Source organism: Coturnix japonica, chromosome 2 (assembly GCF_054131305.1).
Source record: "Coturnix japonica strain WE chromosome 2, WE-NBRP24, whole genome shotgun sequence".
In the NCBI taxonomy this organism is placed as follows: Eukaryota; Metazoa; Chordata; class Aves; order Galliformes; family Phasianidae; genus Coturnix; species Coturnix japonica.
The window spans coordinates 98,447,464-98,460,994 of record NC_140664.1 but is presented as its reverse complement, the minus strand read 5'-3'; the positions used below and the strand labels follow the sequence as shown (position 1 = coordinate 98,460,994).

Below are 13,531 nucleotides of genomic sequence, written 5' to 3'. Positions count from 1 at the left end.
AGTCCCACAAATGAGTTTTTTCACACTGTACATAATTAAGCATTAGTACAGTACACTTTAGAAGTCAAAGGCATACACAGGTTCCAAAACCATGAACTGCACAAAAATGGAGACATTAAAGACACTGAAGGCAACATCTATGCCTCAGCTGGCTCTAAACTCTAGGACTGTTAGCAGTTGGCACACTGTGTTGAAGGAGTAATCCCTGCAGTATTTTCTTTCTTTCTAAATTAACCTTTGTGTTCCTAATCTTTCAAATTTTGTCAGTTTCTTAACAATTAAAGACAGCAGTGGAAACCCAAAGAACAGCAAGCTTAAGGTTCTGACAGACAATGTAACACAGCTGGGTGTGCAGGAGGAACAAGATACAAGATAATTCACACACATTTTGAACAAGGACATGAAGCTAGGTACTTCTGTTAAAAACAGCCTGTGATAAAACAACAGTGTGAACGCCCTGGTATCACAATCCCTTCTCAAGGACAGCAGCAAAATGCATTGAGCAGATACATGAAATTCACTCATTTGAATGAGGAGTTAACTCCACATGTTCAGCTACCACTGCTGGGGTTAGGGGTGCAGTGTTCCTTCTTCCTTTTGGTCTTAGACAAAGAAGGTTACTTCTCACTTACCAGTTCCTATGTAGGATTTAAAGCGTCCCGATAGTCTGTGGACAAAGGCACCTAAAACATCTAATCCCAGTAACGCCACCTGTTGAAAAGAAAAGCACCAGATATACAAAACTGAAGAGTACAGAATTCTTTAGAATAGATTCTCAAGAAATCACAGACCTTATAAGAAAACATGCTCAGCCACCGCACCTTAAAGAAAAATGAAACTTCTTATTAGAAAGCTGACAACTTCTTAAAAGCTTTCATTAAGACAAATTTATCAGCGTATATTTGGAATGGATCGATTGTATTTACATATACCACAGCAATTCAGATTTTTCAGTACTTGCCTTAAAATAGAAAGAAAATAAACATTAAAACCTCAGTGTTTGTGACTATAAATGATAAAACTCAATTAATTAAGAGGACTAAGGAGTTGGAAGTAGCTATTAATCTCTCTGGGTTATAATATCAGGACTGCGGTTCTGCACTTTCTTCCTTTAAAAGAAGACTGCCAGAGCTTTAGCTCAACGTGAAGTAGAAACCAAAACTCCTTAGAAACAGAGGCCAGCAGCAGGACAGGCATATTGCTTAGGGTCTCACCTCCTCTACCAGCTGCTGAAGGAAACATAAACCAGAAAGCCTCGGCAAAAAATAAATTGAAAGAAAAAAAAATAACTAGAAGGAGTCTGGAAGAGCAGTTCCCAGACACAGAAAAGGCAAACAGATTGAAACACAAAACAAATCAAGCCTTCGAGTGTAAGCACTACTACAGGCAGGAAAAAGAAACATTTCCCAGATGCTGAGACTTGCTTCAGCCTGGTTACTCAGCTCATATGAAGCAACGACAACCTCTTCTGAACTCCCAGCAGAATTCCGAGAAGCTGACTCTGTCTCCCATGACAGCACAGACCACACCACACATCTACCTGCCTCCTCAGCTACACCAGTTTTCTCTTCACTCAATATTGTTCAAAATTCAGAAACCAGCACACGGTTCAAAATGCTGCTGGGATTCTGAGTAATTCCCTCCTGTGAGCAGAAACCAGCTCAGGGACAGCAGCCATTGACACTGAAACAAGAAGGTGGTCAGAAGCAATTGGTTAAACCAACCAATTGTGACCAGCTGGGACACATCTGCTCCCCTTTTATTATCCTGCACCCAGTTAAAATCTTCATTCTTAATTCCCTCCAGCAGCTCACTGTGAACACACAACATACATTTTCACAACCTGAAGTTACCTCAAGGTGCTGCCCATGAAGAGGCCCATGCCCAAGAAAAGCCTTCCTGAAGCACTGGCATTTGTAATCTCCCCACAAATACATAAGCAGAAATAATCCCTTCTATCAGCTATTTATTTCCATAGAATTTGAAGGCACATTTTCTTTAAAAACAGTGTTTTCTTAAAATCCTTCACTGTAACAACTGTCCACCCCAGGCAACAGGCCAAAACCAATCTGACTGGAGATGAATGGGAGCACAGGCGGCCCACACACACAGCGTCACGGGACTCATGTTTCCACAGGAAAACAGACCGCTAAGCCACCCATAAAACCCAGGATCTGAAACAACCACATAATGGAACAGATTTTAATGGATTTATTATTACTAGACTAGATCTCCTCCTAAGTGGGAGGCACAAAAGTCCAGCTTACTTGGAAACTCATTTTACTACATGCTAACAGACAATATGCAAACGTAAGTGGATGCTAACCCACATTACATTAAAATCTTGCCACTAAGTAACTGGAGCTAAGATTCAGGAAGATGAGAAAACAGAATACTGCAATTGTTAGCTTTAAACATAGATCAGTTTTCAGGGTAACATCAGAACTTCATAAAGACTCCTTCCTTTAATGTTATTTTCCAGGTTCTCAAGCTATAAAAGACTTCAGGTTGAGATTTTGTTTGAATTCTTTTGGATAAACATGCTGTTTTCTTATGCATCCGTTTCCAGACTACGCATTCCACTTTAGATCTGTTCTCCAATGGCAATCTGTAAGATAGTTTTCCTCTGTGAGTACTCTGTTATCTATCTTCCAGTGCTGTGCTGCTATGGTTTGGGGCTTTGTTTCTTTAAAGTCTCATCTGTGCACAAACAACAGCCATTTGGAAGATCTGAGGCCCCATAAATCTCAGTGAGAGGCCTGATAGTTATCAGAGGAAAGTCCCATCATGACCATCAGAGAATCTGACCACCTGCATCTTCCTTGCTGTAAGAGTAGTTTGATACAAAGCACTCTGATACAATGCTTGTGTGGTCCGTATGTTTGTATCCCTCCTTGTGAAAAGGAAAGTTTAATCAGCTCTTACAACGTAAGTCACATTTACATGGATGACGTTGGTTCTTCTTAAATTGCCTATCAATGAATTACTTAGTGATTGCAGAGTTCTACTTCAGTAATTAGTGCAAATAAGCCACCTCAGTAAATACTACCAGTTTAAACACCATGCTGAGTGTTCAAGCGTGCCTTTTTAAGGAGCTATTATCAGTTGGCATCACAGAATCACAGCAGGTCTGAGGAAAGCAGAGACCTCTGGGTCCATCTGCCCCAGCCCCTACACCCAGAGTGCAGTGCCCAGGTGCTTTTGGAGATCTCTAAGGAGGAGACCCCACAGCCTCTCTGGGCAGCCCATGCCAGCGCTCTGCCATCTGCAAAGCATGGAAGTGCCGCTGCATGTGTTCAGAGGGAACCTCACATGCTCTGTTTTTGGCCCACCACCTCTTGTCCTGGCTCTAGGCACACTGGAAAGAGCCCAGCTCTGTTTTCTGAGTCACTCCCCTTCAGGTGTTTACAGAGATAGATGACAACCCCTTGAGACTCCTTCTGCTCAGGCTGAACAGGCCCAGCCCTCCCAGCCCCTACTCAAAGGAGTTGCTTCAGGCTCTTCACAACTTTCCTGTACATCCACATCTCTCACACACAGAGGAGCACTGAACTGGAGCCAATGCTCCAGATACAGCCACACTGATGCTGAACTGAAGGGAAGGACCTCCACCCTTCCCTGCTGGAAATGTTGGGGTGCATGCTATGGAGCAGCAGCAGAACTGATGTGCAAGATAAAAGGCTCCAACTGCTCCAGCAGCATTGGGCCGCATACTAACGTCATCATCAGCATGGCTCTTTTCCACTGTCTTCAACTGGGGATCTGTCTCTCATAGTTTTAATAATAATAGACATGGTATTAATCATGTTGCGTGCATGTGTTCGTATGTGCAGCGTGTTGATTCATGCAGCATATTAACAAGTACAGCATGGCCTTGACTATTAGGTATGCTGACGTAATGTGCTCATGCACATGCAAGACTTGCAAGCTGACACATTTTGTGTTGTCACACCAGGTATGACGTGTCAATGCATGTCAAAAGTGCATGTGTGACACACATCAATGCAAGTCAACACAATTCACCTTGCATGTTGTCATGTCATTACATCCTTGTATAGTCACTGTCTGCCAGTACTCATTGCCGTGTACCAACACCCTGCATGTTGTTGCTTATTCAGTATCAATGAGTGCCAACACATGTTCAGTGTCACCACATGTAAATCAGTGTTTCATGTGTTCATGTGTTCAAGAATCACAGCATGCCACATGTCAACATGGGCTGCACTGTATAAATGTAGATTCCCGTCAGTGATGTAAGTGTGGCAAATCATATGTGAACACATAAAGTGTGCCAAACCATGTTACATGTTAACATGTGCCAAAGCATGTTGAAGTCTAGTGCTGACATCTATCAAAGCACGCTGCATGCCAAAGCATTTACCAACACCTCTGTATGATAACAGATGTCAAAGCATATTGCTTGTTGATCTGTCAGTACATGTCATGTGTTGATACATCTCAGTCTGCTGTGTGCCAAAACTTTTTTTAATACATGTCACACATTGATGTGTGGCAATGGATGCTGAAGCATGTTGCACACTGATGTGCAGAAGCATGTCGTGCATGGATGCATAATGAGGCATGCCACGTTTGCCAGAGCATCAGGGTATCTAAGTGTGTTGCAAATTGACACATCACACACTGATATGTGACTTTCCATGTCAACGTATGCCAGCGCTATGTGGGCACATCCATTAGACCATTTTGCATGCTAACACACCAAAGAGTGTAACATGACATTTGTCATCATCTAAGGACGCGGTGTTGTCATACAGTGACATGTGTCACCTATAGAAACTTGTCATCACATGTCCAAGGGCACTGTGTGACATGACAACTGTTGTGTTCGTGTGTGTCAACGTGTCACATTGTTACAGTTGTCCAAGTGTGACTTATATAAACGCTTGTCCATGGCTGGCACATTGACAGATGTCTTTTTGTGTTGTGATGTTTCATAGTTTCATAGTTTCGTGCGGGTTGGAAGGGACCTTAGAGATCATCGAGTCCAGCCCCCGGGATTCGAGCCTCCTGTGTAGCAGAGCGGCACTTCTACCACTTGTGCCACAGGGGGGATTCGAACCCAGGGCCCCAGTGTTGCAAGGCGGTGTCTTTAACCACTGCGCCACCAGGGCACGCAATATATGTCATAACATGTATGACACCATATGTCACGTGTGATGCCATGTGTCACATGCCAGGTTTTTCTGTTAACACATCAGTCAACATATCTCATATCAACAATTGTCACATGCCACCATGTCACATGCTGCATATCAATGCATGTTCATGTACAGCCCCTGTCAACACATGTCTGAATTGTCAATTGTTTCCTTTTATTAACAACCATTTTCTCATTCAGCTCCTCCTTCACTTACTTACGTGTATGCACAGAAGTTACAGCTGCTGCTACTATCCTAAACTTGTTTCTTGACTCTAAAACTGCAGTGCAGTTTTCCTCTACTTGCTGCATCCCGTGAACTCCTCCTGCTGGTAGCCTTCTGTTGAAGACACAGCACATACTTCCTAAAATGCTAACAGACAAATACAGCAGCCACACTACTGTTATTTTAGCATCTCCTGCATTTGGTGATCTGACAAACAAAGCTTAAGGATTAGACTGCTTTCCAAGAAGCACAGAGTAACCATTAACTCCAAGGATCTGCCTGGGAATAACAGACAAACCACATTATCTGGAAGAGACTGTGAAATTCAGTTTTGTTTGTCACTCAATAGTAATCTGCTGCTCTGACACAGAAACAACATTCATTTACTGTTTTCCTGCTGCAACTGAGGAAAACATTGCAACTGCAAAGGTTAGAAACCCAAATATGACAATCTTTTTGCTCACTACTCTTCTCACACAAGCAATACTTTGGCTTCCCATCAGAACATTAGCAGTGATATTTATTACTGCCAGTTGCACATGATTTAGCTGTAGATCAGCAAGTTGGCTTCACCGCTCAATAATTACATTTTGAGAGGACAACTATTTGATTTTATAGGCTCTAAAAGGGACCACAGAACACACACAAACTGCTAGCTACCAAAAGCACACTTGCTCCACTCTGCAGCTGCTGAAGCACTATTTCTCCTACGGCGTCGTTCAACTCTTCAGCAGATGTATGGAAGCAGATTTCCAGATTACTTATCTGACTCAGACACAGAACAGTTTGAGCTACCAGACTGTTTCAAGTTCGATAATCCTGTAATTCTTTTCAAGTGACTGTCAAGTACGGCAGGTCTTCCAAATCTGTTTGGACTAGGCACCATTCACAGGGAAGAACATGCAGGTTAACACAGCAAAACTACTATGTATTAGTAATAAAAAGATAGGATACAGTCAGAAAAGTGGAAGGAGTTCAGTGCTTGAAGTTTGCCCACAAGCCTGAACACAAATATTAGCATTGTTCCAGCCTTGTGATTGCCAGGTATTTCTAAGCTTTGGGAAAACAAATACCAGCAAAACACCACCGTCAGCCAACTCGTAATACTCTGCATCCAACTTATCTCCTCCTTAAAAAGGAAGATTACATAATTCACTTCCCTACGTTTTTGTTGGTTTTTTGTGTTGTTTTTTTTTTTCCTCCATTACTTTTCACAGCCCTGGGAAAGCAGCCATTTAAAAACACAGACACAAAAGACAAAGGTTATAGGAAGAAAGCAAGCAGTCCCAGCTACCGCAGAACAAACCAAAGCATAGTGCCAGAACGCTAAGCACGCCATTTCCAGTTCAGTGGGCAACACTTTGATTGTAATTAGGACCCAAATCAAGGCGTTCGAACATGCACATCCTTTGTGCACTCCCTGGTGTCTCTGGAAGACACTTAATCACTGATTGCATAAGCCCTCTGATGGACATGCTAACTCAGCCCACAAAGCACACCGTTACACACAGCCTTTAATGAGGATTCATCTCCCTCTTCAGAGTACTCCTAGCGTTCCCCAACAGACTTTCAGCATAACTCCATCCCATTCCGGCACCCATCAACACATTCTTAATTCCACCTTACTGATTTGTCAGCTACTCAAACTGGTAATTGTGCATTCCTCTGAGATGAGCTGGATGAACTCACTAGTTTTCCCTAATCTGCCTTCAGAGTTCAGAACTACCAGTTTTGTTTTGCTTACTAAAGCCCTATGAATAGCTGCCAACTTCAAGAAATCAAAAGCACTATTTAAGTGGTCGAAATCTTCTTCCCACAAGCTGATTCAACCCTGCTGATAACAAGTCCATACCTGTTTACTCCACACCTATTTGTTTTTTCCCGTTTGTTACCAAGTCCAAATCCACCCTTCTATTCTTATTCCCTCCATTTCCTACCGCTCACGGTTATTTGAGGCATAAACTTCCTGGGATGGCATTTCTCAGCTACCGCACAGCTCTGAACCCAGAGCCCCTGCATCCCTCTTTTCCATCATGGCCAGTAGAACACATCATACACAGAAACTGAGTTTTCCATCAGCACATCCAGGGCGAGTTATGTTTGTTATTCCCTCATTACCCACATCTGTCACCTACAAGGAAGCAGTGCTCCCTCTCCTAACTTCCTTGTATGTTCCCTACTTGCCACTCCAGCTCATCAGGCTCAGCAGTTCTGATGAATAAGTCAGCTGCCAGCCAATATCACCGCTCAACTCAACAGCCACATCAAGCTGCAACACAGAAGTTGGAAAGCAGAATATTCTAGGCGCTGTATATCAACCGCTTTGCAGAGGAAAAGGCATTCAACAAACGAACAAAAACACAGTAATTAAAAAACAAAGATTAATTGAACATTTGTCTTGAAAACGCGTGCGAGCTTGTGGATCATTCGGATCCAGAGGTTGTTAATAAACTGAGATCTAACATTTCGACATGGAATAGAGCAGTTCAGCTGGGCTCGCTCTGCAGATCCGTCCCAACACGTGCTTGTTCAAGACAAAACACGCACATGAGACGCAAACCAGGGCTCCCCCGAATCCTGATAGCTTCCATTGGGAGTGAGGCAGCAGATGCTGGCAGCCAGCACCGCACACGGCAACACCGGAACTGATCACAAAGCATCCGAGACCTCGCGCTGCTGCGATTAACAGTCACAATGCCTCAAAACACAACTGTGCGTGTACAAGGCCGCCACCGAGTGACACAGAGGGAAAGAAACCACAACACCTCGAGATCTGCTTTTAGACTCCCAGGTTCACCCCTTTAAAAGGGAAACAGCTTAAGCCGTCCCGCTGAGACGAGGAACCAGCCCCTCCCTCCTTACAATACAGCCCAAGAGCCGGCCCAGGTCTCACTCTCCCCCACTGCCGACGCCCACGGGCACAGTGAGGGCTGCAAGGGAGAAGCGCAGCGCTGCGGGCCCACACTGCCGCCCGCTGACGGACTGAGCGTTCACACGCAGCACAAGGAAATCCCCGAGGCGAAAGCGATGGAACCGCAGCGCCCATCGCTCCGGGCCGCCTGCCCGACGGCGGAAACATTCCCCGACGTGACCCGCCCGCACCGCCCTCGTCAATCGCCGATCCGCCGCTCTTCGGCCGACGTCGAACGGGCAAAAAGCCCGACGTGAGTCACCGCCGGGCCGCTACGGGGAGCCGACACAACTTCCCACGTACTGCAAAGCCGCCTAAAGACGGCGGAAACGCTCGGCACGGGCACCCACGGGAACGAATCGCTCTCCGGAACACGGAGAGAAGCCGCCGGTCCCCCGCCCGGCCTCACCTTAAAGTTGCTGGAGTTGACCCAGGTCGCCAGCTCGTCGATCACTTTGTCGAGGCGCTGCTGGTCCTGCTCCACGTCGGGGGAGCGGGCGGGGTCTCCCAGGTACTCCAGCAGCTCCTGGCCGACCTGCAGCCTGCGGCCCACGTCCTTCTGCTGCACCTGGGCGCAGAAATAGTCCATCCCGGGAGGCTCCATCGCGGAACGAGGCGGGGAAGTTCGCTCGGAGGGCGCCGGGGAGCCGGGCGGGTCTCGTGGGAGGCTGGCGGGCTCAAGGCGCCTCTCGGAGAGCCCCGCGCCCCGGCTGCGCGCCCGGAGCCTCCATGCGGAGCCGCCTCCGGCCCCGAGACGAAGCTTCGAGTCGGAATCCGAGATCCTCGGGGGACGCCCGGCCGCCTCCGCACGCCGTCCCGGAGAGCCGCTCGCCGCGGGTTAAAGGCGGGTTCGCTCTTACAGCGCGCACCTCACGGCGCCGTTCTCCCGGGCCGCCCTCCCGCGGGCGCCGCAGCGGCGAGGCCGGGCCGGACCTCCCATGCTCCCGACGCCGCGGCCTCCGGCCCCTCCCGCCTCAGTTCCCAAAACTCGCTCCCGGCGCCTCTCGCTGCTCTTCCTCCTCCCCGCAGCCGGGCCGGGCCGCGCGACCCCCGCCAAACACAGCGGCACCCACCCGGCGGACACCGCCGTCCCGTGGAAGTTGCGTCCCCCGCCCCGAGCGGCGCCAGGCGGCCCGGGCGTGGCCTGCGCTGTGCCCGCCCCTCAGCGCGTCCCTCCTCTCCTGCCTCGCGATGCGGCGATCCCGCCCCCTGCGGGCTCAGCCCTGCGGAAGGACGCGCGTGCGCTGTGCCGAGGCCCCGCACGGCGGGTGGGTGAGGGGGCGGCGGCCGAGGGGCGTTGGGGCGGTCAGTGCGTGTGTGTGTGTGGCCGAGAGCCTCTACGACGGGCTGGGAGCCCCGCAGCAGCGAGAGGGAGGAGTGTGGAGGGGGAAAGCGGCGCCGTTCTCCTCCCGGCAATGCCCTCACGAGCGCCCTACGGCCATTCGCCACGCCCTCTGCCGTGGCGTGAGGTGGAAAAGCCCGAGGAGCCGGCTCGCTTCCCACGGCGCGGCTGAATGTGCAGAGTAATAGCCCACCTACAGACCGACTTCATTTAAAACACGGGGCTTCGCGAGCAGCGGCTGCCACTCCGGGGTCAGACAGAGCGGTTCGAACGCCGCCGATGCAGGAAGGGGAAGGGAGGTGCCGGCCCCGGCTCCGTCCCTCCGCCTCGCCCTGCGAAGTGCCGGCGCTGCCTCTGAGACAGCGGGCTGCGCTTCCCCTCCTCACCCTACTGTCCCCTATGGCAGCTCCTGCCTCAGAGTGCCGCTGGTAGCTCAGCTCCCAAGGGCAGAAGCACAGGACTCGGGTCCTTTCAATGACAGCGAAGGGTGCAGTCGCTCTGCCGTCCTTCTGATACCGCAGGCATCACGTTACACTACGGTGCAAGCTGCCGTTGGGACAAGCGATGCCTTTCTTCCCGTGCTGTCACGTACTCGGTTCTTCCCTCTCTTCCACTGCAGCTGGTGTTGCTTTGACCTTGTGCAAGCACTTTATAGAGATCGCTTTTTTCTTTTACACTGATAGCCTCAGCGTCGTGTCGTGAAGGCTCCACTCGGCTGCAGGATGCGGCAGTCAGTCCGTGGCTGACTAGCTCGCCTCATCAGTGCTAGCACTGGGTCGGACTGCAGGAGCTCCACGTATTCCCTTCGTTCGGCTGCTAAAGAGAAAGTAACTGAATAGATCACACTGGGCTCTTGGAATAACAAGAGCTGTAAACAGTTTCAGTTCAGCAGACAAACTCCCCCCCCCAGAAAAATCCCCTAGGAAATGAAAAATTCACATTTAGTTACAGTCCAAGTTAACCTCAGTCTCTTAAGATGGAAAATCCTAAGTAAGTCAATAAGTGGGGGGAATCCCATAGCGCTAACTTCTCTGAATTTCCCTTGATTCAATGCAAATAATAAACACTGATAAGGTCATCTAATGAGCTGTGAATGGCACTGAAACCAAGGGGAAAGGTGAAGTACAATAAAGCACTTGTAATGTTGAAAATATTTTGTTAACTCAAAGACAACATCACAAAGCTATGTGAAGTGCAAAAAGCCACATTGGGATACACAGACATTCCCCCCGGCCCCCAATTTCTTGTAAGAAGCACTTGAAACACTGCTGGCAATACTGAGTGGACATTGGTGATGGCCTTTTTGCTGTTAAGTGTTGCTCGTGGTATTTTCCTTTAAAGTCCTAGCCCTGAACTGTTGGTGGAGACAAAGAAAACCATGGTCCAGTTTTTCTCTCTACCAACAAACAGCAGTTTCATTTGGCATGTAGAGCTTCTGGATATGCTCTTCTTTTTTTGGTAAGGCAAGAGCAGCATTCCAGCGCTGCATCTAGAGTAGCTTCCAGATCACACAATGGACACAGTCCTATGGTTAGATGTTCTCACAGAGCCCTGGTGGACTTTATTCCCGGGGATGTAGGCTTGGCTCCAAGAAGAAGGCCTTTTCATTGAAGCCAAAGATCTCTTAAAGCCTCTTACGCTGGGCTAAGGGGATTGCTTCCTTTGGAATGCAATCTTCTTTGTGATAGGCAAGCATGTGAGGGTAAATCCACTCTGGTGTATTGGTAACAATGCACGGTACTTTGCAGAGCAATTAAGCCTCATAATTGAATGCCAAATCAAAATTTCCTTCAGTCTTCTGGGTATGGCTGGCCAGCAATGCCAGCAGTTACAGCAGGAGCTGAGGTAAATGACACTAATCCAATGAGGCAAGTTTCCAACCTCAACTGCAAACCAAACCTGTTTCCATGCCCCCACCCCACACAAGTGAGCGGCACAATCATTGCATGGAATGTCCTGTTCTGAAAAGGGCAGGAATCGTGCTGGGAAATAGGCTGGGAAGGGAGAATGCTGTGCTCTTTGTCCCTTTGGCTAATGAGGAAGTGTGTTTGGGAGCCCTTCTGGCCTTTCCCAGTGGTACCTCCGGCAGGCTGAGGCCTGTGCCCATCCCCATTGCCAGCTCCCGCAGAGGGACTGCCAGCCACTGCAACAGGCAGGCTGCTTTCCCACACTGACTTCTGACAAATCCTTCCCATACAAAAGACGCAATCCAGTTGGTGAAAGAACCACAAAAATCTTATAAGAACCCCGTGATTTAAAGGTCTCTTTATCACAGAAGCACAGGCCTTAATGATAAAAATAAAGCGAATTTAAACATGAATCATGCAGAAGGTTCCAGTAAATTACAAACGACACTGCCTCAGCTTGCACTGGAGAAATCCCTGAGAAAGTTGTCCTCACATTCCTGCCACATTCCTCAGCAGCAGTCACAGTGCTCCTGCACCATGCTCCAGATGGGCAGCTCCAGGCAGTGCTGGGATGGGGCCTTGGATGGTGCCTGTATGTTGCACGGCACTGTGTATTGGTACACGCTGTTTGCTTGTTTGTGTTTATAGGTTGTAGATCAGAGCACACAGGTTTTTGTTAATGTTGTCAGGAGGTAAAACAGTGTCATACTGTGCCATGTGAAGCAGAAATGTGTTACCGTTTTTGCTGCTGTCCGTGTTGTACAGGCATTTATTGCATATCTTTTCTTACCTAAGTTGTAAAAGGATGACATGTATCTTTTGAAGGTGATTTTATCACTGCTGATAACTTGTAAGAATGGTCTGAATTTCCCCCTCCGAGAAGAATATCAGAATAATGGAGTAATACATATATTCTGAATGTAAATGGAAGAGGACAGTAAGGGAGATCCTTCAGGTGATGTTGCGATACCTGTAGCAAGTTGGTTAAATTAAAATAAAAAGATAGTTAAAGTCCATTTTGTCACAAGGCCTTACAGATATAACTATCTGTAACTGTCAAACCCATACTCGGTGCCTTCTAACTTTTGCTACACTTGGGCTTCTGCCACAGTTGAAGTTACACATTTACTAGAGGTCATTTTCATATGTCTGTTTATGAGTTGGTCAAAAGTTGCAATTATTAATCTTATATCATATATAATAATTTTTCTGATATATACTAAATGGATTTGATTGCAGAAATGGGTGGGGGTGCACAGACTGATGCCTGATTGCTGGATTACTCCAAGGCATTAATTCATTCCTTATGGTCAAATATGTTCTAACACGTAGATGCTTCAATTACACAATTAATCCTGATGTATCTTTTATGAATCATTTGCTAATTTTCTTGATGTGTGTGATACAAAGAAAGAAGAATAACTTGAAAGGTAATGAAAAACAATCATAACATAGATCAGGGACGCAGTGTCAGAGATAACCTGTAAGCAGCCATTTCTCTTCTATCATGTCAGCCTGTGACATCCTCTACGCTTTTCCAAAGCTCTGCTGCTTATCTCTGTCCTATGTGACATTTTTGTACATGGCAAAGGTATTTACTTGTCTCTAGTAGCAGAGATACCTGCCTGTCCTTTGCCAGAGGGTGATGGCCTCTCTTGTGCGGCTGGATACTTTGCTGGGCCTTGATTGATTTTGCTATTCCATTTGTAAATCCCTGCAACACACCTGCAGGATACAGTTGTGCCCTTGCTATAAATAGGACCAGATTCAGCCATCACTTACTACTTGAGCAATTCCTACTTTATCAGGATTGATCAAGCGAGGTTTTCTCACATATGCAGTCTGCAGGAATCTTCCTCAACAAGGTAAAGCTTTCCTTGCCTACATACAATTTAATACACGCCTGATTTGAGGGTTCTTTTTTGCATAAGTAATTGTATGCATTTACATTTTGGAAAGAGTTTAAGTCGGCTGAATTTTTTGCCTA

At 47.3% G+C, this 13,531-nt stretch overlaps 1 protein-coding gene across 35 annotated transcripts in view; it reads right to left on the bottom strand.

Annotated features, from left to right (window-relative positions):
• The window catches only part of CLASP2 (cytoplasmic linker associated protein 2), a 114,667-nt gene extending 105,223 nt beyond the window's left edge, over positions 1-9,444 (bottom strand). For all 35 annotated transcript variants that reach the window (XM_032442404.2, XM_015854125.3, XM_085540417.1 and 32 more), the window contains exons 1-2: positions 8,705-9,444; positions 633-711 (exon numbers count right to left, since the gene is read on the bottom strand). In XM_032442404.2, the coding sequence (XP_032298295.2) occupies positions 633-711; positions 8,705-8,899 (274 nt within the window). In that variant the 5' untranslated portion in view covers positions 8,900-9,444. The remainder of the gene's footprint in view (positions 1-632; positions 712-8,704) is intronic.
• Between the last annotated feature and the right edge of the window lie 4,087 nt (positions 9,445-13,531).